General features: G+C 42.6%; 2 protein-coding genes across 2 annotated transcripts in view; both read left to right on the forward strand.

Annotated features, from left to right (window-relative positions):
• LOC134651450 (superoxide dismutase [Cu-Zn]) overlaps positions 1–27953 on the forward strand; it is a 394084-nt gene that overhangs the window by 267256 nt on the left and 98875 nt on the right. The gene's annotated exons all lie outside the window — the stretch shown is intronic.
• On the forward strand, positions 741–27952 carry LOC134651638 (uncharacterized). Its single transcript, XM_063506737.1, has 16 exons — positions 741–1121; positions 2065–2284; positions 2596–2755; positions 4589–4750; positions 4933–5102; positions 5198–5403; positions 5794–6008; positions 7541–7662; positions 16692–16930; positions 22677–22830; positions 23585–23767; positions 24125–24263; positions 24635–24918; positions 26199–26486; positions 26895–27008; positions 27695–27952. Exons 1-16 carry the CDS (start codon positions 835–837, stop codon positions 27950–27952), a joined length of 3201 nt encoding a protein of 1066 aa, XP_063362807.1. The 5' UTR covers positions 741–834.

The raw sequence follows: 27953 nt of genomic DNA on the forward strand, positions 1-27953 counted from the left end.
GGCCATCTGTTATGTAAGCATTCATATGTAAAACTTTTATTTACGGCTGTTGTTGTCCTAAATATCAATAAATAAAAAAATAAAATAAATATATAGATTACATTCTCATTGTTAATAATAATTTAATGTATATTGATAATTTAATTTAATATTGATAATTTTGATAATTAATTTCATATACATGTAACTTGGATTATGCACAGATATATGCACATTTATATCTAGACAAATAGCAGTATGTAAAAAAAAGAAAGGACATGTAACAATTGTTATCAATAAAATTTTCATTTTCACATTAAATTTGACAGCACAATAAAGACTTGTTTTAAATTGTTTCCATATTTTCCAATATATGCCATTCTTGTCACAATTAAATCAAGAGAATCGGGCTGTGCCTTCTCTGCATTAACAGCTACAAAGTGTGGAGAGCCACTATGAACGCATGTCAAGTCAGTTAGTGACATATAAGTGCATATAATTTTTAGCATTTTTTTTAGCACATTTCAAAATTACTTAGCATATTTCTGGCATAATCTGGCGTATCTTCTGGACATACGTCTGGCATTTTTTCAAATTCCAAGTTGGCAACACTGTAGCTCGCTAGTCTCGCTACGTCAACGTCACGTCAGTCGTCCGTCACTCCGTCAGTCGTCAAGTGAAGGCAAGCAAAGTAAATGTTTGTTTTCATCACACAGTCTTTTCTCTGAAAACAACATAATACTCGACCCGATAGTAAACGAGCAACGAAAAGAACCGAAAATTCGATAATACTTATATCACGTCAAGAGATGACACCGTTCAGCATTGAAAAAGAAGAGCAGTAGTGTCGCGACGATGTCTCTGTTCCCGGCTTACAGTCAGGAGGCCGCCGCCTCGAGCCCGTGCGAGGCCGATGCCGGCGCTGCGATGTGCTGGACGGACTCTAGTCCGCCCGAGGTCGACGCCGCGATGGTGCCCTGCGGCGAGGCCGAGCGCGAGCTGCTAGAGTCTAGCGACAGCGAGCCGGAGACGGCGCCCGCGCCCGCGCCGCGCGCCGACCCTGAACCGGACTACTACGTGGATCGGCGCTTCGACGGCGGCAACCTGCGCGTCTCCACCATCTACTACCCCGGCCGTCCGCAGTATGTCACCACAAGTGCTAATTACTGCTCCTTACCTCTTCTGATCTAGACAATATGACAAACATTTCATCAAAATTTGAACCATATTGCCAGAATTTGGGTTTGTTATTGCAGTAAATAATATATATCAGCGCAATGTGTGCAGTGTTGTAATGTAACGTGTCACTCCACTCTTGTTTCTGAAAGAAAAGAGATAAACACAAATATTGGAGCAAATAAATGGCACTAAGATAAAATTAAAAATATAGATTTCACACTTTTAACCACTAGCCTTCCACATTTTTTCATTTTGATGTAATTGGTCTCAGCAAATATTTAGTTGACTTTCTACTCTCACAGTTTAACACAAATTTTACAGTGTGTTGTTGTCAACAAGTATAGTTATAGCAAAATGTAAAGTAGGGTAGGTGCATTAGTTTTCGTCCAGCTCTAGTTTTCATCCACCTGACGAAATTTCAATGTAGGTTAGATTGCTGCACAAATTTGGACTTATTACAATCCTTAATATCGAAGCAATATATCTATCTACATAAAAGTTATGTTTCGGAAGTAGCAAATTAAATATCAAAAATATTATTTGCTAATATGTCAAGTGGACGAACACTAGAGCATGGATGGAAACTAGCACAATGACCCTATATGGTTAATAGTGGTAATATTGTTTTTACGTTGTGATGAAAGTGTAATAAAATGTTGGTAGTAGATATCACTAACCACTTCTAATTGTAATCATCAACTAATACAATAAAGGGTGTGAGTTACAGTGTTTGGCTTTTCCATAGGTATGAAGTTCCCTCACTACTTTCCATACCACTCGTCGAGTGTGTGGCCGGGGTATAAAGTGTAATTTGATTGGCAAGGATGCAGACTATGCAGAGAGACATAATGGTGAATAAATATGTTTAATAATTGTTTATTTTTATATTAAAATATGTTTAATCAGATACGACAGCCCAGAGTTCCACCTGGCACTCGGGCTGAAGCGCGTGGCGGGGCACAGGAAGCGTACGCGTCGCTACTGGGAGGCGAAGATCGAGGGCGGGGCCGGGGGCGGGGAGGGCGCGCGGGCGGAGGGGGAGGGCGAGCGGGGCGCCGCGCTGCGCCGGGCGCTCGTCGACAACCCGAGGGACGTGGAGCTGTGGCTGCAGTACATCGACTATCAGGTACGTGCGACATTAGTTACACTCTTTTCCCCTAAATTCGTAAGCTTATGTTACCAAACAGCTTTTAAATTAGTATTTCTACTTATTTGACTAATTTGAAACAGATGAAGAAAAAGTTAACAAATTATACCTCCTAATTTTTCATGTTTTTTTTTTTTTTTGTAAAAAAAAGATTTTTTAAAGAGTAAGCGCCAAGCAGGTAACATTTGACAGCTTCGCATTTAGTAAAGCATCAAGTTCACAGACTTGGCGAGCAATAGAGAGGTACTGAGGATATAACTGTTAAGTCTAATTAGAGTTGTCCCGTGTAGGAGTGGGTGCACGGCGCGGAGGCGGCGCGTGCGGCGAGCGAGGCGGCGGCGGCGCGCGCGCCCGATTCCGCCGCGCTGCGGGCGCGCCGCCTCGCGCTGCTGCAGCGGACCGAGGCCGCGCAGGACTACGTCACTAGGCTGCGCGACGAGATCACGCAAGGTACCAGTATACGGGATACGGTGAGCACGACTTAGCCGGGGGCTTCGTTGTGGTAATAACAAATTATGCGAAGTCGGAGCGCCGGTTAACATCAGTCGGCGGTTATGATCAGCGAAAGAAAAAAACATAGAAGACAATCTTCAAACCAAATGTCCGCTGGAAATTAAGAAAATATTTTAAATACGCATGCTTACCGGCTACACCATTCTACTATGTATAAGAAAAAAAATATACCTATTTTAATTTGTTTTTATTTCAAGTAGAAACACTACTTACTATAGTATACAATACAGGGTGGATTTTCTTTTTGGGTCAGTGAGGGCAGCTACCAGATCCCGTGCTGCTACGAGAAAACGGTCTTAGAAGACCTTCCCTCGATTTCAAATTAATGAAGATTGGCTTTTACAGATTTTGGAAAAAACATACAGGGTGCGAGAAAAAGGTCATTTTTGACAAACTTTTTCTTTTATGCCAATCGAAACCATTCCTATTGAGGATCAAAAGCTTGCATTGTATGGAACCAAAAAAAAATTTCCGGCTAGAAAAGTCACAAATTGAGGAAAACTTTTTATCAGTCCTGTTACATTTAAGGACCATAATACTGTATGAAGACATTGCTCTAGGACTCATGGGCGAGATAGAAAATTGTGAATAAAATTTCACATTTTCTCCATAGTGTTTGGAAAAAGTTTTTATTAATTTGTGGCTCTTTAGTACATTACCGTAAGTTGACCCCTAGGAAACTATTGATACTGGATAGGAATGGAATCGATTGGCATACAAAAATAGCATGTGACAAATTCAAGTTTGCATTTTCATACAAATTGTATGGGAAAAGTTTTCCTCGATTTGTGGCTTTTCTAGCCGGAAATTTTTTTTTGGTTCCATACAAGCTTTTGATCCTCAATAGGAATGGGATCGATTACCATCAAAAAAAAAAAGTTTGTCAAAAATGACCTTTTTCTCGCACCCTGTATGTTTTTTCCAAAATCTGTAAAAGCCAATCTTCATTAATTTGAAATCGAGGGAAGGTGTTCTAAGACCACAGCATTCATATATTGGGCGCGCATGTAAACAGTACAATGAAAAATGTATGGACGCAGATATGTTTGGCAGTTCGTTAAATCTCTTTAAGAGGACTGTATATTCGCTATTAAAATGAGGGTGTAATGTTACAAGCAACCCGATAGTAGGCACTTGTTATTTAAGTATTTTCTCTTGCTTAAGCATTTGTTATGTACAATTAGTAGGTACTATAAGTTTACACTTTTATTATTTTTCAATTGTACCTCGATGATACAATTTGTAAATTAGGAAACTATAGGTCTATAAAGGAATCAATTTGTAGCTATTAGCTAAGTTGCTCATATGTTTATTAAGACTGTTTGTTTCGCAATAAAAAAAAATTTTTTTTTTTTAAAAAGACCGTTTTCTCGTAGCAGCACGGGATCTGGTAGCTGCCCTTACTGACCCAAAAAGAAAATCCACCCTGTATAATAAAATTTATAAACTGAAATAAATGTCATACCTATACTAAGAAAAAGTGACCAAGGCCTCTAGTTCTCCATCACCCAGGCTGGAATCGAACCAGCGTCCTCTGCTATATCGCGGTAGGTGCAGGGCTATAACCGCGAAAATCGACGTTCGTTAATTGCGGGCATTTTTTTCTGTCACTCTAATTCCGTCTGAGTAAAAGAGAAAAATCCCCGCAATTTGTGAATTTCAGGTTTCGCGGTACCATTTTAGTTACGAAAACCTAAAAAAATGCTTAATACATGATTGTTGCTTCCAAACACATTTTTATGCTTGTATGGCGATGTAATGTGTCCACAGAGAAAGATCAGTTCGTATCGGCGGAGCTGTGGTGTCGCCTGATATCGGCGTTGGCGTGCGAGCCGGCGGCCGGCGTGTCGGGCGCGGGCGCCGCCGCCGCCGCCGCCGCGCGCGCCTGTCGCCGCCTGCCCGCCGCCTACCCCAACATACTGTACACGTACGGTGAGTGCCGGCGCTGAGATCGTCACGTGGTGGAGTTCGGAATCCAGTGTAGGTACCCCGACCTGATGCTGCTGTACTTCGTCAATTATTATTATTATTAATGACTACTACTTTTGCTTAGTTATTGCGAATAAATAATTATTGGGAGCGGTAGTAATGATGCAAAAACGTTACGTGTGTAGGCTCGGTGGTGCGCGCGGCCGGGCTGTGGGAGACGCTGGTGCTGCTGCTGGAGCTGGTGCTGGCCGCCGCGCCCGTGGCCACCCCCGCGCCGCCCGCAGCCTTCCCGCCGCCGCGCGACCCGCGCCGGGAGCAGGCGGCCGAGCGGCGCCTGCAGGACTACGAGGACAAGGTCTGTAACCGACTCGGTCGGTAGGAGCCGGGGGTGTTCGGCCAGGGCGTCTGTTGTCGAGTTGCCACTCTGTTGTTCGGTTGGTACTCCGTCAGGTGGTGAACAGCGGGCTGCCGTCCGGCGCGGTGTGGTCGCGCGTGGAGCGCGCGCGCGGCGCGGCGCACTGGCGGCCGGCGCGCGCCGCCGACGCCGACGCCGACGCCGACCCGCAGCGCGCGCCGGCGCTAGCCGACGTCGCCGACCTCGTGCTGCCGTGCGCGGACCCCGCTGCACTGTTCTTGTTACTGGTTAATGCGTTACGGTATGTCACGTCGAATATCAACTTTTTAACGCACCTATTATGTACGTACATATTAACTTTAGGTACATGTAACTGACCAACAAACTAACGACGTGATAAAGTCTCGCGAGTCGATTTTAACCTGATTTAATAGCCGGAATACCTACTTATCGATTTAAAACTTTGCAAACACCATTATGTATACCTATAGGTAATATAGAATATAATGCAATATAATAATCTGGCACCGTCGAGTCGATCCGATGATGGGCCATAAAAGATGGATAATGAAACTCTTCACTAACGGAGCTCTCGAGATCGAACGCACGATTCATTATCAGTCAGCAATAATTAAATTTGCTCTAATTCTTCTTATTGAATGAAAGTTTATGAAGAATATTCCGTTTGCAGTCTAGCGAAGGTTCCCCTGCTCCCCGGCGCGCAGTACGTGCACTCGGCGGCCGGCGCGGGCGCCGACGAGTGGGACTGCGGGGAGGCGCTGCTGGCGCTGGTCGCCGCCGCCCGCCGCATGCCGCGCACGCACGCCGCGCACACCGCGCCCGGCGCCGCACAGGACCTGCTGCGGCTCGCCGTCGACCCGCCGCACTACTTCAGCGACGACTACGGTACGTTACTCATGTTAGCTGTCTGCTGGCGCTGGTCGCCGCCGCCCGCCGCATGCCGCGCACGCACGCCGCGCACACCGCGCCCGGCGCCGCACAGGACCTGCTGCGGCTCGCCGTCGACCCGCCGCACTACTTCAGCGACGACTACGGTACGTTACTCATGTTAGCTGTCTGCTGGCGCTGGTCGCCGCCGCCCGCCGCATGCCGCGCACGCACGCCGCGCACACCGCGCCCGGCGCCGCACAGGACCTGCTGCGGCTCGCCGTCGACCCGCCGCACTACTTCAGCGACGACTACGGTACGTTACTCATGTTAGCTGTCTGCTGGCGCTGGTCGCCGCCGCCCGCCGCATGCCGCGCACGCACGCCGCGCACACCGCGCCCGGCGCCGCACAGGACCTGCTGCGGCTCGCCGTCGACCCGCCGCACTACTTCAGCGACGACTACGGTACGTTACTCATGTTAGCTGTCTGCTGGCGCTGGTCGCCGCCGCCCGCCGCATGCCGCGCACGCACGCCGCGCACACCGCGCCCGGCGCCGCACAGGACCTGCTGCGGCTCGCCGTCGACCCGCCGCACTACTTCAGCGACGACTACGGTACGTTACTCATGTTAGCTGTCTGCTGGCGCTGGTCGCCGCCGCCCGCCGCATGCCGCGCACGCACGCCGCGCACACCGCGCCCGGCGCCGCACAGGACCTGCTGCGGCTCGCCGTCGACCCGCCGCACTACTTCAGCGACGACTACGGTACGTTACTCATGTTAGCTGTCTGCTGGCGCTGGTCGCCGCCGCCCGCCGCATGCCGCGCACGCACGCCGCGCACACCGCGCCCGGCGCCGCACAGGACCTGCTGCGGCTCGCCGTCGACCCGCCGCACTACTTCAGCGACGACTACGGTACGTTACTCATGTTAGCTGTCTGCTGGCGCTGGTCGCCGCCGCCCGCCGCATGCCGCGCACGCACGCCGCGCACACCGCGCCCGGCGCCGCACAGGACCTGCTGCGGCTCGCCGTCGACCCGCCGCACTACTTCAGCGACGACTACGGTACGTTACTCATGTTAGCTGTCTGCTGGCGCTGGTCGCCGCCGCCCGCCGCATGCCGCGCACGCACGCCGCGCACACCGCGCCCGGCGCCGCACAGGACCTGCTGCGGCTCGCCGTCGACCCGCCGCACTACTTCAGCGACGACTACGGTACGTTACTCATGTTTGCCGTCCGCTGGCGTTGTGTCATTCGTACCGATCTATAAATTGACTCATCGTTCGGGGCCATTAAATCGTGTCAAATTGTCGATGCCGGTCAGTGTCTCTGACAGTTTACGACAGCTAAAAAAATTGTAAAGCCAGTCCGGATGTGCCTCTTTCAGACGTTTAGTAAAATTAGCCGTGTGAAGGGACGGAGAATAGGAGCGATACTCGCGATAGACTCTTATAAATCATTTAAATTCGTGGATATTTATTATACTGTCTCAATATGATATTGAGTGTGGCCGTCTGTGATCGTTTTTGATGTTGACGCGACTCTCGCCCGCAGGGTACCGCGGCTGGGTGGAGGCGCTGTGGGAGGCGGCGCTGGCGGCGGCGGGCGCGGACGGCGCGCTGGCGCTGCTCTGCTGGCGCCTGCGCTGGCTGCACGCGCAGCTGCTGCTGCTGCCCGTACGTACCGGACGTCGGCGTCGGATCGACACTCGCCGGATACAATCAATTTGACCACTTTTAAATTTATTCTAAGCTTTGACATCCCAACTAGCAACAAAGTCTCAGATTGCGCACTTTATAAGAGTAGTGAGCTTATAGCGCTCTTATTTTTGTTTTGAACATATCATCGCTGTTATATTAGTCTTAGACAAGCTAATACGCACTTTAGTAAGTTTAGTCTTATTACCTAGTCTTATATATATTAAAAGGCGGCATCGTCAAACAGCGGTCTTGACATCACTACGAGAACCGGGGATAGAGCAACACTATGACGTCTGTCATCTAGAAGATCGGTTTTTGCGCGTGATCGGCGTCGCGTATTACCTAAGTCCAAAACTCTGATTATTATTGTGATTCCCTAATAAATATTGTTTAAAATGGTGCTCTGGTGTTTTTACCCTTACAGCTTCAGAAGTGCGATAGTGATTCCTCGCCTACTACGATATAATTTGTCGAAATTGACATTACGAAATTTACCGCGCGTAGTCCTTCCTTGTTTCATTGTTCTGATCGTTAATCTGATTGTAATGAGTAAATGCACCAACACCACTCATCAGTTAGGGACTTAAATATACAAAGTCCAAGATTGGTGTCAAAATTATATCTACAAGAATAACCTACAAAATTAACCTGTGCCGGTTATTTGCTGCTGGCGTTATCGTGCCTTTGTCTTGTTTTGTGTTTGATTTCAGATACCTATTTCATTTTATGTACATCAGTGATCATGACTGTCAAAAATAATACATATTGACAGTGTAATAAAGCTGCTGGCATGTATGTATTACAATATTCACAGCAGAAGATCACAAGACATAAGCTGACAGATACCATTAGGTACTCTTGAATTTTGATATTGGTATGAATGAAATAAATCCTTGGGATTACAGAGTAACTCAGGTAAAAGTTAACTCAGGTAAGAAGTCTGTGTTGATCCAACACCTAACAGTGCTCCGGGGCCAAAGTGGTAAATATTCACTGCCTCACTTATATGTTGTGTTATTTTGGTAATTCATGTGCTTTCAGATACATAACATAATGTAATTAAGTATGTCTATATGACATATTAACAAAATGATATGAACATTTTCTAAAGTTTGTGTCGTGGTGAAATTTACGTTCAAGTAAAAAGCATATTATAAAACAAGTTTGGTAATGTAAATTTAGCCTTGATTGATGCTATATGTATGGTGGTATTATGCTTTCATGATTAACAATGAGTGCTATTTAATACTTTATCCTTTCAGTCAAATTAAAATAGATTACAAGTTTTCAAAAACACTGGAATATTGGTTACAACAACAATAAGGAGAAATTACTCGTTGTTTCATATGTGTGTGTGTGTGTGATATTACACATGCTTATTGCAACTGAAATAATGCTTTGTTGGTGTGTTTTTGGTTTGTGTAATTTCCAGAAATTTAACAGCAATGATTCTTGAATTGAACGACCATACCGTCGTTGAAGGTACTAGAGTGGCTATCGGGTCAGGCCTCTATAATGTGCCTGGATGGACATGGATAATATTTCAAAGTTAGTTGGTTATGGATGCCAGGTATAATATGTCCAAGTGTTCAACTAATTCATTATATGGAGAAAATATGTTGATACTTAATCTCTGATGTCATGGAGAATGAGGTATTTATTTAGAAATAAAATGCTTGTTCATGTTGTACATGTATACTAACGGTCAGTATGTGTTACATTGACTGTGTGTGGTTAGTAAAATGCGCTTTGTGAATAAGCGAAAGGTGACATTTATTTCAAGCTGGTTAGTAGTGTCTGTGACAAATGTAGTCACTCCATGTATCCGGAGCCTCCTCGGACTGAATATTTTAAAAGACAGTTCATTTCACATATAACCTCCTGCATCTTTGCAATTAACATTAAGCTGCAGACATACTGATTAATAAGGCAGTAAATCATTTGAGATGTTGAGAAAATTTCTGTCTGTACATATTATTGATTGGTTCTATGTATGAAAAATCTTATGAATGTTTATACAAATTAATTGCATACAGCTTATAGTATGTTGTGGTTGTTGTTTTGTTCATTGGGATGTTGGTTAAAGTTTGCATTGCAAATATTTTTCACAAAATGTCATGTTATAAAATGAACCAAAGACATATATTTAAACAGACTTACCAAACTAATGAAAGTTTTATTGGCATGACATTGTCAAGTGTTTGAGTTATTGACAATGATAATCATTTGTGTTCTAACAGTATGTTTCAGATGCATTTCATTATAACAAAACTTTATTACTGATGAAGTTTGATGAATTTCCAAGGTTAAAATCTTGTCAAAGAGATGGACATATTGAACAAGATATTTACTGAGCTGAGTATGACACTGGTAAAGCAGGTTGTTGCTAATGGTAAGCGAGGTGAATACTTTCAGGAGTCAATATGAATATTGACGGTCTATATGATATACATGTCTTTACATACAAGTGCTACTGGACTCTAAACGTACCGGTCAGTACGGTTACCATCAGTTTGTCACTGACATAAACGCCGTCGAGAACGTAATTTACTTTCTATACATCCCGTTTGCACGAATATGCGAGTGCGAGCGAGATGTATAGAAAGTAAATTACGTTCTCGACGGCGTTTATGTCAGTGAGAAACTGATGGTAGCCGTACTGTTAAGTGTTAAATGGATGAATATTAAACGAAGGTAAATAGCTTGGTTAAAGCTTTCCAAATAATTATTTTAACCCATTCACTGCTAATGAACATTGACCGAAGATTATCATGTCATGAGCTACTTGAAGTTATTGACGGTTTTCGTCTGAACTTGTAGTGTGTTATGAAGTTATAAATAATAATATGTTTCACAAATTTTGTGGGTTCACTAAGTATGTATTTCATTGTTTTGAAAAATGCATAAATTGTGGTTTATTATGTTATGAACTCATTTATCTTACAATGTGTGCTTGCATGGCATTTAACAAAATTATTTAGTTTTGTGCAGGTATAAGTTAACCTGGATGATGATGTGTTGAGTTATCTACACATAAAATGCACATGCACAGCTGGAGAAAATCAACCATGTGTGTCTTGGGATTGGAAGCTTTATGGTTTAAGCATATGTGCCATGATTTGACTGATTGGTCATTATCAATATACACTTCATGATGGTTGAAAAATACAATTTGTGAAACCTCGATAAGGCGAACCTGGGTAAGAGAGGAACCTCGATAACATGAACTTCTGTTCAGGCTCTACTGTAGTTCAATGTGGTATAGTAAGAGTGTTGCCTTTATTTAGGGGCACGGAAGAGGCAAGCCAAGTTGCACATGATCATTTACAATTGGTTGCATAGTAGCAACTGCTTATTATTTTATATTTCCCATGTTAAGGGCAAATGCTGTTATTTCAGGTACCGTTTTCAGATTAAGAACTGACTACGAGTATATTCTCAGATTAGGAACTGAGATATAATTTTATGAGACACTCGGATTGAGAACTGAGTGATTATTTTATTTATATTACTTACTCTCGAGTTCGGAATCGAGTTGTGATTTTGTTTTATCCCAGATTTAGAACTGGGTTACTGTTGTCATACTTATGTGTTTTGTTAACAGGTTTTCCGACTAAAATAAACACATTGTGCTTGATTAATTTTATTAGACGCTCGGATTGAGAACTGAGTGATTATTTTATTTATATTACTTACTCTCGAGTTTGGAATCGAGTTGTGATTTTGTTTTATCCCAGATTTAGAACTGGGTTACTGTTGTCATACTTATGTGTTTTGTTAACAGGTTTGCCGACTAAAATAAACACATTGTGCTTGATTAATTTTATTAGACACTCGGATTGAGAACTGAGTGATTATTTTATTTATATTACTTACTCTCGAGTTTGGAATCGAGTTGTGATTTTGTTTATCCCAGATTTAGAACTGGGTTACTGTTGTCATACTTATGTGTTTTGTTAACAGGTTTGGCGACTAAAATAAACACGTTGTGCTTGATTAATTTTATTAGACACTCGGATTGAGAACTGAGTGATTATTTTATTTATATTACTTACTCTCGAGTTTGGAATCGAGTTGTGATTTTGTTTTATCCCAGATTTAGAACTGGGTTACTGTTGTCATACTTATGTGTTTTGTTAACGGGTTTGCCGACTAAAATAAACATATTGTGCTTGATTAATTTTATTAGACATTCGGATTGAGAACTGAGTGATTATTTTATTTATATTACTTACTCTCTTCAATGTCTGCTATAGAGCTTTAATTATTATGTGCTCTTTAAGAAGGGCTGTTACTTTAGTCTTGGCAAGGGATGCTATCCTTAATAGGCTACTTCCTGGCGCCGGTAATCGCAACAGAGGCTTTAAGGAGCGGCCTGTTGCTTGTCACTATCCTTGAGAGGGTGGTTGTTGCTGATATTTGCAGTGTAGGCTTTAAGAAGCGGACCATTGCATGTGATATAAGACTATCCTTCAGAGGATGGTTGTTACAGGTATTTGCAGTGTAGGCCTTAAGAGGCGGACCATTGCATGTGATATAAGACTATCCTTCAGAGGACGGTTGTTACTGGTATTTGCAGTGTAGGCCTTAAGAGGCGGACCATTGCATGTGATATAAGACTTTCCTTAAGAGGATGGTTGTTACTGGTATTTGCAGTGTAGGCTTTAAGAGGCGGACCATTGCATGTGATATAGACTATCCTTGGGAGGATGGTTGTTACTGGTATTTGCAGTGTAGGCTTTAAGAGGCGGACCATTGCATGTGATATAAGACTATCCTTAAGAGGATGGTTGTTTACTGGTATTTGCAGTGTAGGCTTTAAGAAGCGGACCATTGCATGTGATATAAAACTATCCTTAAGAGGATGGTTGTTTACTGGTATTTGCAGTGTAGGCTTTAAGAGGCGGACCATTGCATTCCTTAAGAGGATGGTTGTTTACTGGTATTTGCAGTGTAGGCTTTAAGAGGCGGACCATTGCATGTCATATAAGACTATCTTTAAGAGGATGGTTGTTACTGGTATTTGCTGCAATGCAGGCCTTAAAAGGCGGACCGTTGCATGTGAGCTTAGATTATCCTTAATAGGCTAATTTTGTTACTGGTATATCTGCAGTGCAGGCCTTAAGAGGCGGACCATTGCATGTGATACAAAACTATCTTTAACAGGCTACTTTGTTCCTGGTATCTGCAGTGCAGGCTTTAAGAGGCGGACCATTGCATGCGATATGATATTATCCTTAAGAGGACCATTATTCTAGAATAGAATAGAATAGAATAGAAAAACGTTTATTGCAAAAACCATCTACATACAGCACCACACATATACATTTAAGAAAGAAGATCTTATACACTAAACAGTTAAAACTATTAGTAGCTTAAACTAACATGCAATAATAATCGTAGTTTTGATGCTGCTATAGAGGCTACAAATGGACACCACTCAGCATATGCTCTAACATAATATATATGCTATAGCGCTGGTCTTCCGTGGAGCCCAGGGCAAGAAGATAGCTCAGAACAGTAAAGGCAGTGTCAAAATGTGATTCAGTACCTAATTAATATTTAACACAAATTACAAACTTATACATGAAGACAAAGAAAAAGAAAAAAAAGTGAAATTTGATATGGAAGTGAGTGGGTTGGGAATATGTAAATATATATAGTCAGGCAAAGCATGTATTTAGTATAATATTAAATATAGTTGAGCATATATACATAAAAAAGGGAACTCGAATAAATAAAGAAATATAATATAAAATAGGTGAGTTGGTAGTTGTAAATAGGTTTACAGAAAAGGCAACGATCGACGGCTTTAACCAACAAAAAAAAAAAAAAAATTATTTAGCTAAGCTGCATGGAACGCTAAGAACACGGCAGTTGCAAGCTGAAAAGATATTGTTTAAATTTAAGTTTAAAAGTATGTAATGTTTTTAAGTTACGTATTGGAGGGGGTATGTTGTTCCAGCATTTCGTGGCAGAATAGCGAAAACTGCCACGAAACGCTGCGCAACCGCCGCGTCTCGGACAGAGAAGTCGAATGGCATCTCTCATCTACTACCGATAAATGTTTTATCTATATCGTATCGTACTATTTGTTGTTGACCTTGAGAGGTTGGCTTGAGACCTTGTTTACAAAAGGATATTTTAATGACCTTAAGACTGATGATCTCAAGGTTACCTTGAAAGGGTTGCTTGCACTTATACCTTCTAGGGATCGCTGGCGAAGTACCGGATCCAGTAGAGTTGGAGGGAGTGCCTGTTCGAAATACCCAGTTGGAGCGAGTGCGTGCACCGGGCTCCGTGACAACCTTATCGTGAAGGGCCGACTTCTACGGTCGTTGCGCCTACAAGGGCAGTGGTGTCCTAGCCTAGGCAGCTCCGCACATGCATGAGACGTGTCCCATGTTAGCCTCTCACGGGTTGTACGCATTTTTGTGCGTGCATGCGAGGGAGTCTTACATCCTACACCGGAGAAGCCAATTGTGAGTTTGTTCCAAGTCTTTGCTTTTAAAACGACACAAATAGTCATTGTTACGTTAAGCGGTCAGTATGAACGCACCGCTCAATGGAAGGTTTGGGTTAGCTGCATGGGTATACATGCTAGAAATTTATCAAAATCTAATAAATCCTTCAAAGTTATATGACGTTATTCACAAGAAAATAATTTATGTTAGATGGTGTTACAAAAAAAAGGGGGTGGTTTATCTACCTGCCGCTAGATGTCACGCTCATCGCAATATTTTATTATTTTGCATAATTAATTAATTGGTATTTATATCCTCTTGGTGTCATATGCACGTGAATTAAGCCTTTTGTGTATTTCAAGCAAGTGCTGAGCAGACTTGCATATCCTAACACCTCTCATACCACGGATTATTTGGTACCTAGCCTGGTCATGCTTTCTTACATTTGGTTCAGTCGGCTTAAGCCCTTACTCCAATTCGACTGAAATAGAACTAAATATCTTGGTGTAAGTTGACAATAACGAAATAGACCGTTTCAACGGAACTAGAGTCGAATTACTCAAAAGGACCAAGGCTTGTATATCGGCTGAGCGTAAAAGGTGCTTGTTCAATTCGCAGAATATTGAACTGGTGGAGGCTACATCCACCTGGTGAAGACCCAGCTTGCTGCGACTGCGTTGGCTGTGGCAGACTTCAGTGGCTGCACTGATGACAGTGACCTGCGGGGCGCTGGTCGGGTCAGGCGATGGTCGAGCTAAAAGGCGGCATCGTCAAACAGCGGTCTTGACATCACTACGAGAACCGGGGATAGAGCAACACTATGACGTCTGTCATCTAGAAGATCGGTTTTTGCGCGTGATCGGCGTCGCGTATTACCTAAGTCCAAAACTCTGATTATTATTGTGATTCCCTAATAAATATTGTTTAAAATGGTGCTCTGGTGTTTTTACCCTTACAATATGTATATAAGAGCATTTTATAATACCATTATAAGCCTGTCGCTCTTACAATAACATTTACTAAGTCTCATTGAACTTGAGAGTACCTGGTTTTATATCCACATTCTCTAAGTTCATTTGATCTTATATTAGACTTTCTAAATGCTATTATAAGAATGTAAGACTAATATCAACATGGCATAATACTATTATGAGCCTCTCGCTCTTACAATAACATTTACTAAGTCTCATTGAACTTGAGAGTACCTGGTCTTATATCCACATTCTCTAAGTTCATTTGATCTTATATTAGACTTTCTAAATGCTATTGTAAGAATGTAACACTAATATCAACATGGCATAATACTATTTTAATCCTCTTGCTCTTACAACAACATTTACGAAGTCTCATTGAACTTGAGAGTACCTGGTCTTATATCCCCATTCTCTAAGTTCATTTAATTTTATATTAGATTTCTAAATGCTTTTGTAAGAATGTAAGACTAATATCGGCATAGCATAAGAACACTGTAAGTACGTACTTTTCTGATCTTATTCAAAGCTATAATAAGATCAACAGCAGCACTTTAGTAAGATTTTGGAGTGATATAGGATTAAGACACTTATATCACAAAAGTGAAGATCAATATAAGATGGTTTGATCTTAAATCGTTTTTGGGAACACTATTGTAAGTATAAGTAAAGCAAGGAACCCTAATTTATTCAACATGGCCATATCATTTGTATTCAGAATGCTTATAAGACTCTAATAGTGCTCTTGAAAAATACAGCTACAGCAATGGCTGACTATCAATACAAAATAAAGAAATAAAATAATTATAAAAATATTCAAATACCATATTTGATTAGGCGCATGAAGTTTGAAGTGTAAAACAGGGTCTACTTTACAGTAAATAAAATTTTCCCATGTGAATACTTACCATAACATAAACACACGATGATAAACAGCACGTTATTATAGTTAACATAATTCATAAACACTTACACTAATATATGTTTGTCACGTTGCAGTTAATTTCACCCGTATATTTTATACATCACAAATAGAATGTTTCAAATCTCTGTGTGAGACTGTGTGACCTTACAAACAAATCAATATAAGCCTATGTAGACTTACAAGATACTTACGTTCGACCAACTTAAGCCTATGTAGGCTTACAAGATACTTACATTCGACCAATATAAGTCTACATATGTAGGCTTACAAGATACTTACGTTCGACCAATATAAGCCTATGTAGTTGTAGGCTTACAAGATACTTACGTAAAAGCGATATTAGCCTAAAGCAGCTTAATTTAGTTTTGAAAAAGATTACTGTGAGTGCAAACAGCATTCAATTAGACTGATATTAGAACGATATTAAAATAAATACTCTTATAAGTTGTGCCCAAATCCGGGCTTAGACGATGATATAAAATCAATATAAGAGCGAAAAATTGTAGTCTAGAGACTGTTGTTAGAGCGCTTTTTGCTAGTTGGGATCGGACGCGGCCGTTTCCGCTCGTTAAATATTAATTTATGGATTTCGGTCGATCGGAGACATGATAATACTGTTCGATCGTTGATAAAATATGTGTTCAGGAGTCCGGGGCGAGTGCGGGCGAGGCGCGGCGCATCCGCGACGCGGCGCAGGCGAGCCTCAAGCGCTGGGGGGGCGCGCACGCGCTGGCGTTCGCGCTGTTCGCGCGCCTCGCGCACGCCGCCGCGCCGCGCGGGGGCGGGGGGCGGCCCGACGCCGGCCGCCGCGCCGCGCTGGTCGCGCTGCGCGCCGCGCTGCAGGACGCCGGCGCGCCCCACGCGCACCTGCTGTACATCGCCAGGTGACCGACCGACGATGACGTCGCTCGCGCCGTTCGCGCGAGTCGTTCGTGTCATTTTTTAACGCCGCCGTTCGCGTGCTCGTTTCCGTGGCGACCATAAATTTTTCGAGGGCGGCGCGCCGGTTATACGTTTATCGGCGGCGGCGCTCCCGCTTAAGAGTGGCGCGTGGCGGGTCGGTTGTTTAATTAGCAAACGTTGTGCTAAACGTGCATTATTATGTAAATATAGTATATTATACTATAGTCAATTTTTTTATTCGGTAGACTAAAATGACATTTCATAGTATGAACATGAAATGTCATTTCATTTTATATATGTCATTTTAGTCTACCGAATAAAAAAATAGACTTTAAATAGTATTTTATGCGACGGTTGTTTAAGAGAGGTCAAAAAAGGCGAGTGGCGTGAGTAACGATTTGAGGCGAAGCCGAAAATTGTTAATAAAGACGCCACGAGTATGTTTTGACTCTGTTAAACGACGTTGCATACAATAATTTTTCTACGACCGAGCGCTTACTTTGAAATAGAATTGTAAATTTGACAAATATTTTTCATTCGAGAAGTAGCAAAGAATGGAGGGTACGGGCGGAAAAAGAATGAATGAAATTAAAAAACCATGTCTATGGTTAACTTCTTTGTCACAGATGACATTTAAAATAAGGTCGGCGACACTGTATCTCATTCAATATTTTTAAAGTGTTCATTACACGAAGTATCGAATAGGGCTTGCAAATATTCGAAACTTTCAGATATTCGAATATTCGACTTTTTCTGACGACGTATTCGAATATTCGAATAATAATTCGAATATTATAAAAAATAAGAAAAGGAACGAGAAATCGATTTATTATCGTTTTATTCAAAAGCTTTTTTCACATATTGCTAAAGCTAAGGATATTTGGCAGAAATCCACTTAATTGACTAGATTTTATCATCCTACTATTAATAAGATGCCCACATTTATAAAAACAAGTAAAACGCCAAAATTAGACGTATTTAATATTTCTAGATAAAACTTATTATAAATGCGTGGTTGCGTGAAATAATATAACTTTAACCATCCAAACACCTAGGTATGTAAGATATTTTTTTTAGTAGGTTTTAGTAGGTAGGTGGATTATTCGTCAGCTAGAGGTGCATGGTTAGATTACCAAGTTGGGCAGGTTTGGTATGATTAAATTTGAGAATTGCGATAAGTGGCAAGGTTTAGACTTCAAAAATTTGCTTAACGTATGCTTGTACTGAATAAACAGAATTACCCTTTAACTTAAAACTTACGCACCGTAAAAATAACATACTTTTTATTTCGTTTTCTTTCAAATTGAGTTAGGTTTCACTGTATTCACGAAGTCTATCGAGAGGAATACAGTAAAAATATTATTTCCTTCGTATTTGGGTACCTACCGTTCCTCATTCACTGTAAATACCCGTAAAACACACAGAAACTGTAACTACAGCGGCAGTGGCGTGCACTTCATAAAGGCAAAAAGGCACTGCCTACCCTACTATAATTCCGATATCTATCCTTTTAAACCAGTGAAAGCATATAACTGGAAACCGCCTTTGGGAACATTACCGTTCAAATACTCGGGCCAAATTAGCACACATACACAATTACGCCTACATTTAAATAAGACGATACGTTTACAGAGCCTGTCTCTATTACACTAACGTACACAGCTAAGTGTAGATGAAATGCATATAATGTCAATAACTACCGATCAGCGACATTAATCCGCTAATAACCTTCTTGGGATAATAATAACCCATATTGGGATACCCTCCTCCAATTGAGGGGGGATTTAAATCTTCTCGGGGCAGAGGTGTAGGGTTGGAGCCGGTCTACCTAGCTTTATTTGACGTTCATAAGCGCATTGTAATTATGCCTACTTGAATAAACTATCTTTTATCTTTATCTTATCTTATCTTGCTGTACGTACTGGCCGCTGAGAGTTCGCGGTTCATATTTGATTAGAATATGACTTGGACAGGGATAGGTTTATGCCATACATTGAAGAACCAGTCAAATAATTCACGTATAATAATTTAATGCAGATTAAAATATAACTAGTTAAAATGTTGTTATGAAATTAAATGACAGACTAACTCAACATAATTAAATATTCATTGTTGTAGGTATAAATGTATTCCGCTATAATAAGTATTTTGTATATTTTATTATCAATCTGTATGGCAGTGCGAAGTCACGTTCAGAGCCCGTACCATGAGTCACTGACAGTGTCAAAACTGACATTTACGCTATCGAGAACGTAATTTACTTTCTATACATTTCGTTTGCACTAATATGCGAGTACGAGCGAGATGTATAGAAAGTAAATTACGTTCTCGACGGCGTTTGTCAGTGCCAAACTGATGGTAGCCGGACTGGTATAGTCTGTCCGTTTTTCTAAGATCAAGTACGCCATAGTAAATGTATGGCGAACTTGATCTTAGAAATCGGACAGGCTATACAGCCTGCAAAATTTACATGCGTACACGAATCGGGTCAAAAACATTTGAACAGGCGGAGTCACAATAAATCCCCACTTTCAGTTCCAATGGAAATATTTTATATGTATATAGCCGGTTAAGCAAGTTTGTCAGTAGAAAAAGGAGCATAATTACAATTTTGTATGGGACCATAACCGTTCGCGCGCTTACTTTATTTTATTTATTTATTTTATTTTATTAGAAGACCAACAGCTTTAACAAACTATATAGACTTATAACTAGGATACAATCATGAAGCCAATAACAGGTCTCCCTAACAGATACAATTGAAAATATTACGGATTTGCTTAGGTACTAGGTTATAGTAGGTATTACACAATTGTATTACATTTTCTAAATTCGCCGCTCTTTTCTACTGACGGAAATGGCTTGAGAGAGAACCTACATATATGTGACAGTAGAGGGTGGATTAAAATGATCAACATTTTGAGATAATGTGTGTATTTGTTAAATTAATTCAGTGAAAGCGTGATAGAAAAAAATGTATCTACATATACGAGTATCTCACGGGTTATCTCATGAATAGAACATTAGATATCTTGCCAGGTATCCACTCAATTTCATGTCTCTCTAATTGGACAATTTTTTTCCATAGTTCTCTGCGAATAGCATCTTGTGGGAATCTGAATGGAAAGTAATGTAAAATGACAATACCAAATTTGATTATTAATTTGAAATAACTAGGTAGTTTTTTTATAGCTCCATCTCATGAAATAAAAAAGGAAAATACAAATCTGTAAGAAGGAATTTATTACTACATTTATAATTACAGTGGAATCCGTTTATTATTCGTTTATCCGTTTTTTTTTATTTATTTATTTATTATGACTCCGCTTATACTGACCAACCGCTTACTATGACGCAATTACTGTGCGAAGTTTGGTTTTCATATGAAATTCTTTGTGACAAAGTCGGATAAGATGACTTCGACCTATAAATACAATTTTTATAGAATTATGTCCGGTTATACTGACAAATTCGCTGGTTTTCGTGGCCGGCCCCACATCTTTCCCTGCGAGGACGTCTGTGGCGTTTAAATTGTTTTAGTTTTTACTCTCGGTGAAAGTTGATAATTGGTATAAGGTTAATAAAACTCATCTCTCACAAAATAGTTTGAGATTAATTTGGAAAACATAAAATAAAAAGTTTATCAACTATGCTTTATATGACATCCGCTTAGTATGACATGTTTGTTACTTCCCTTCAATGTCATTATAAGCGGATTCTACTGTATATAGAAAATACCTAAACCAATCATAAGTTAATAAAATAGTCTACTTCATTTGGCATACAACCATCCCTATTATCCTCGCAATTTAAAAAGTCGTATGTTGTTATGAAAGTCGTATGCAGTTGTTACGTTTTAGCTTAGCACGGTAGTATTGAAAAAATGTCGTCATGTTTATTCCAAATTTTACTGAAGTTATCTGTTTACTACAAGTGAAAAGTGATTCCACTGTCCTTGATATGAACTAAAACAACTTCTGCACCACTTCACGACACATGAAGACATCTTTAATTACAAAAAAACGTAGTTTTTATAAACCAATTTAGCCATCGGTCACTGACTGTCATCTCGGCCGCACTGAAGTTGCCAATCGAACAGTCTGTAAGCACCGCCTACAATCGAATACTTTACGTTGGGTCATAATTGAGCGGACAGAATACTTCCATGGTTTATATGCGTTCACTGTTTTAAACTACTTAATTTAATTTATACTTGATCGTATCTGTAATCAATAAAACATTCTAAAATTTAATAAGCGCTCCATCTACCGGTGTCCGTTGTCGTCATCTATAATTCTACGCGACGAAGTTTACACCACGCGGGCCACGCGGCACTAGCGCCGCTGTGCGCCTGCCGCCTTGCACGGCAAAGACAGAAAACATTTCGGTCTAAACCTTTCTATGTGTGCATGTCCGTGAGTCGTAGTTACGCGGTAACAGTGTAGTGGGCCTTCCTATAAATACGAGCACACAATGATACAAGTAACGCACACATTTAGACGCTGATAGGCAGCGCCTATCGTTCGAATCCTTAACGATGACGGCCGAAGGTTTCCGAATACTTCCGATGCGATGCATGATTACGTAACCATTTTAAAAAGTAGCATTTGTTATGGTAACTTAGTGGAAAGACGAGACTACTTTTTTATTCGTTTAGTTTATTTAGGTAAGTTTATTTATTTACATTTTTTATTCGGCCGCCATTGTTTGTTTGTTTTGGTGAGATAACGATAACAGTTACCGGCAATTAGAATAATTGTGATTAGTGAAAATATGGATATTTTGAATTGTGAACGTTGTACGGTGTGTGTGTGTGTGTGTGTGTGTACCGAATATTAAAAATTATGCATATTCAAAGCTTTCTTTTAGCAAAAAAAAGTGATTGAAAAGGGCCGGTGAACATCGGAATTGCAGTTAACACAAACAAGTGGTAAAGTAAAATCAATCACTTTTCGTATATTTGCCGTGGTTAATTACATAATTACGTACGTCATTATTAACCGACTTGACAAGGTATGTGAAACCATGACGGATTTTTGTTGGTAAGCTAGTAAGAGTAAGACTGTTAGTAGCTCTTATTTTAAGGGTTCCGTACCCAAAGAGTAAAAACAGGACCCTATTACTAAGACTCCGCTGTCCGTCCGTCCGTCTGTCTGTCACCAGGCTCTATCTCATGAACCGTGATAGCTAGGCAGTTGAAATTTTCACAGATGATGTATTTATGTTGCCGCTATAACAACAAATACTAAAAACAGAATATAATAAATATTTAAGTGGTATTCACATACAACAAACGTGATTTTTTTGCCTTTTTTGCGTAATGGTACGGAACGCTTCGTGCGCGAGTCCGACTCGCACTTGGCCGGTTTTTTTTTGCCTACCCAGTCTCAAATCTCTGTGCACGCCACTGTACAGCGGATGACATAGATTTTTTATAGTAATAAAAAATATTCGAAACCTGAGCGGCCGAATATTCGAATATCAAAACAGGTCGAATATTCGACAAATTTGAATATTCGAATATTCGAATTGCAAGCCCTAGTATCGAAAAAGTGCCAAAAAGATACTGCGCGTATGCACAAATGCTTTTTCGGGGAATAGACTAAATACTCGTCTCGACAAGTATAAGGTAGGGTTTTAAAGGTGCGTGCGCGACCATTCAAATGACAAATAAAAGTACGGGAGCAGAAAAAATGTTTTTTAAAATTGTATGTAACGGTTTGTCAGAATCGTGGACGAGGTGCACGGCGGCTTGTGCGGCGCGCTGTCGGCGGCGGGCGCGCGCGCGCTGGCGAGCGCCGTGCTGCGCCGCGCGCCGCCCGCCGACTGCGCGCCCGCCGCGCCGCCGCCGCCGGACCTGCTGCGGGAAGCCAGGGATGAGGTACCTACTTATTACGAGCATTCACCAATTCAATGAGGGTCTTTTTAGGGTTCCGTACCCAAAGGGTAAAAAGGGACCCCTATTACTAAGACTCCGCTGTCCGTCCGTCCGTCTGTCACCAGGCTGTATCTCACGAACCGTGATAGCTAGAAAGTTGAAATTTTCACAGATGATGTATTTCTGTTGCCGCTATAACAACAAATATTAAAAACAGAATAAAATAAAGATTTAAGTGGGGCTCCCCTACAACAAACGTGATTTTTGACCGAAGTTAAACAACGTCGGGCGGGGTCAGTACTCGGATGGGTGACCGTTTTTTGCTCGTTTTGCTCTATTTTTTGTTGACGGTGCGGAACCCTCCGTGCGCGAGTCCGACTCGCACTCGGCCGGTTTTTTTATTTTGTTAGCCGATGTACTCTTTTGTAAAGTTATCTATTGAAAACCCACCTCATAAACGGTAAATTTAAAGCTTATTAAAATACATGTCTTCATTTATGGCCCGTTTACACATCGCTCAATGTTTAGTGCGAGTTCACACAGGAGCTAATGCATAAACTCACACTGAACACTAATCGACGCGTACCGCGAAATCCTTTATTATGGATCGGGATCTTTCTCTTTTACTCCAATAGAGGCGCAATTAGAGTGACAGAAAAAGACGCCCGCAATTTGCGAAATTCGATTATCGCGGGAGCCCCTCCGAATAGAACGGACGCGATCGTTTCGAAATACGTCTTTCCGTTTTTTCACACAGTGCGAACGGCGCTGCGCCTCGATCGAGGAGGAGTTGGCGACCGAGCCGGAGTCGGAGGCGGCGGCGCTCGGGTGCGGCGCGCGGCTGCTGCGCGCGCTGCTGCCCGCCGCCGCCGAGTGGGGCGCCGCTAGAGCGCTGCTGGCCGACCCGGCGCGCCGCCACCGGCTGCTGCAGCGGCTGTTGGTGAGAGCGCTCAGATCAAGAACATCGTTGTCTAACTTATTTAAGGATCGCTATTGAGTCGCGTCGATAATGCAAGAAACGATTATATCGCGAGTGAATTAGTTTTCGACGTGTTAGAGTCTCCCCAAACTTATCGACGCGGAATCGGCAATGCCAATAGAAATGAAACTTTATGTCCACGCAATAAGAGCGAAAAAGACGCCGACGCGTCGGCCGTCGACGGCCGAACGCAGCCGAACCGAACCTTACCTGTTTATGCTGTTTACTATCGGCTTTCGTCGAATCTGCGTCGATAAGTATGGGGAAACCCTTAGCGTATGTGGAGGAACAATTTTAAGACTCGATCTTTGACGGCAGGCGTCGCCCACCGGCTCGGGCGCGGCGGCGCGCTGGCGCGAGCAGCAGGCGGCGGCGCTGGCGCTGCGCACGCGCCACGGCACCGCGGCGGCCAGGGAGCTGTCGCGCCGCTACCCCAACAACGCCGTGCTGGCCCTAGGTCGGTTCCGTTTCATACGATGCACGTTTTTATGGTGGGCCTCCCGCTCTCCTACGTATACCTGCGAAATTTAAATAGGTATAAAGTTTAAAGTCCAAATATATTTAAATCCCAACTCCGACAGATAACTAAACTACAAAACTTAACACGTTCACCGCCCCCGACGCACATGTGCGTCCACCGTCACACGAGTTTGTTCCTAGGCCGCGCCCCCTGGCACTCCTGGCAGTGAATGCGTTAAAAGCTGTCTAAAAATAAAGAATACTAATTTTAACTTTTAATGACGAATAATCTGAAGTTTATTAGGCACTATACGCGGGTTTACCTACGCGTTCGGGATAAAAAGGAAACGAGGGTATTTATGAATGCAGGGTCGAGCGGCTGCGCGCCGTGGTCGCACGCGGCGGCGGGTGACTGCAGCCCGGCGCCGGCGCGCGCGCTCGGCGGCGCGTGGCCGGCGCTGCTGCGGGTCGGCGCCGCCGCGCCGCCCGCCGCCGCCGCCGCCGCCGGCGCGCTGGCGCGGCGTCTGCGCAGGCGCGGCGCCGGCGCGGCCGCGCTGCCCGCCGCGCTGCGGCTCGAGGCGGAGGCGCGCGCGCCGGCGCCGCGCCTCGAGCGGGTCGCGCACGCCGCCATGGACGCGCTGCCCGCCCACAAGGTACGTCCCGCCGGGGCCCTCTATTCGATTCGATATCTACGAACCGTATCTAATCTTTACGCTCCGTGCGTCGCTTTTCTATTAATTTTTAATTAATTTTTTAATCGAATTTAAACTGTTGTGAGACATGCTAACATTGAATAATTTTACGGTACGGTACGGTACGGCGCGAGTGACTTAAAACAAGTGAGTCTAAACCGTAAAATTATTTAATTTTTTAATTTTCTTTATTTAGAAACAAACAGTCTCTTATAGTAATACATTATTACAATGAAGGGTTATCAGACTTCTAGACCTACAGTTTCCTTAATTAGAATATATATTAACCATATAACTTATATAAGTAGTACTAAAATAAATAGATTTCAAAGTTGAAATGAAATTGAAGTTACAATAATAACAAACTAAAAGTGCACTTAGAGTTAACTAATATCCCAACTAGCAAAAAGCGCTCTAACAACAGTCTCTAGACTACAATTTTTCGCTCTTATATTGATTTTATATCATCGTCTAAGCCCGGATTTGGGCACAACTTATAAGAGTATTTATTTTAATATCGTTCTAATATCAGTCTAATTGAATGTTGTTTGCACTCACAGTAATCTTTTTCAAAACTAAATTAAGCTGCCTTAGGCTAATATCGCTTTTACGTAAGTATCTTGTAAGCCTACAACTACATAGGCTTATATTGGTCGAACGTAAGTATCTTGTAAGCCTACATATGTAGACTTATATTGGTCGAACGTAAGTATCTTGTAAGCCTACATAGGCTTAAGTTGGTCGAACGTAAGTATCTTGTAAGTCTACATAGGCTTATATTGATTTGTTTGTAAGGTCACACAGTCTCACACAGAGATTTGAAACATTCTATTTGTGATGTATAAAATATACGGGTGAAATTAACTGCAACGTAACAAACATATATTAGTGTAAGTGTTTATGAATTATGTTAACTATAATAACGTGCTGTTTATCATCGTGTGTTTATATTATGCGAAAACTCGGCGCCCTGTTTAAGGGTACTTACTATATTATTGGATACACTGCATCATAATATAGTAAGTACTCTTAAACAGGGCGCCGAGTTTTCGCATAAAGGCACAAATCGGCTTAAAAAACGCTCAATGCCAGGTTGGAACCTGCATGTCAGCGACGCGCATAGGGAGGCGAGATTGTGTTACCAGATGTGGTTAACTTGTGGAAAACCTTTGCATGGCGATGTGTACAATAGCATGCGTGAATCAAGGCGATTGTTTAAGTTAAAACTGAAATATTGTCAGAATAATCAGCAACAAATAAAAATGGATATGATAGCTAGAAGTCACTCTAAAAAACGTTTTGGTGAATTCTGGAAGCGAACAAAAAGCCTAAATCCTAAGTCGAGCCTTCCTGCGAGCGTTTCTGGTCTGCATGATCCTGCGGACATAGCTAATGCTTTTAAAGAAAGTTTTAGAATACATTCGCCGCTCTCTGAGCGGTCGGCGGTGGGTGATTCTGACGCCGTCAACACCACGAGACTCGCTGTTAAATTTTCAACTAAGGAAGTTGCCACGGTCATAAATAATATGGTTAGAGGAAAATCTCCGGGGTTCGACGGCCTTAGCGTTGAACATCTAAAGTATGCAGGTCCCCACCTACCCAGAGTACTTGCTTTGTTTTTTAATTTGTGCATTGCCCACTCTTATCTTCCGAATGAACTAATGTATACGGTAGTCGTGCCAATAGTGAAGAATAAGACTGGAGATGCCTCTGACATGTCCAATTACAGGCCAATCTCGTTAGCTACTATTCTGGCCAAGGTTCTGGACAGTTTGCTTGATAAACAACTCGCCCAGCACCTAAACTTGCACGACTCACAATTTGGTTTTAGGCCAGGGTTGTCCACGGAGAGTGCAATACTGTGTCTCAAGCAAGCTGTTCAGTACTACACTGATAAAAATACACCTGTATTTGCCTGTTTTTTGGACTTGTCAAAGGCATTCGATCTAGTAGACTATAAGGCGCTATGGAACAAGTTGCAGCATGAGACCACATTACCGCCAGAGGTAGTCTTGATGCTTCGCTACTGGTACGGCAATCAAAGGAACAGAGTAAGATGGGGTGGGTCATACTCAGATGAATATGGGTTGGAGTGTGGGGTGAGGCAGGGGGGGCTGAGCTCGCCCCGGCTCTTCAATCTTTATATGAACCGGCTAATCGGTGAGCTCAGCAGCACTAATATCGGATGTCACGTTGGAGATATCTGTTTGAATAACATTAGTTACGCAGACGATATGGTGCTTCTGAGTCCATCGATTGGCGCATTAAGAAAACTGAGGGCCTACCGCGAACCACGTTCGACGTGTTGCCTCTCTGTCGCACTTGTAAGTTCGTACGTAAGTGTGACAGGGAGGCAACACGACGAACGTGGTTCGCGGTAGGCCCTCTGGTCGCAATCTGTGAGTCGTACGCTGTGGCCCACGGACTCAAATATAATGCCAAAAAGAGCGAGATGATTATATTTAAGGCAGGGTCAAAGACCTACACAGACGCTCCTGGTATCTCGCTTTGTGGCACACCTCTCAATAGGGTGCAAAAAGTCAAATATTTGGGTCACTGGGTCACGGAGGATTTAAAAGATAATTGTGACGTGGAGAGGGAGCGCAGGTCGCTGGCTGTCCGATGTAATATGTTGGCTCGCAGGTTCGCAAGGTGCTCACAGCCTGTGAAAATTACTTTGTTCAAGGCATATTGACAATCGTTTTATACTTGCGGTCTGTGGGTCAACTTTACGCAGCGGGCATATAGCGACTTGCGAGTCCAATATAACAACGCGTTTAGGGTTCTGTTGGGGTTGCCGCGGCACTGTAGTGCGTCGGGCATGTTTGCGGAGGCGCGGACCGACGATTTTGCTGCCATAATGCGCAAGCGGTGCGCCTCCCTGTTAGCCCGAGTTCGCTGCAGCACCAACGGGATCCTGAGCGCGTTCGCGGACCGCTGGGACTCCGCGCTGATGTGTCGATGGACGCAGCTCCATGTCTCGCGCTCCACGTAGG

Source organism: Cydia amplana, chromosome 10 (assembly GCF_948474715.1).
Source record: "Cydia amplana chromosome 10, ilCydAmpl1.1, whole genome shotgun sequence".
NCBI classification, from domain to species: domain Eukaryota; kingdom Metazoa; phylum Arthropoda; class Insecta; order Lepidoptera; family Tortricidae; genus Cydia; species Cydia amplana.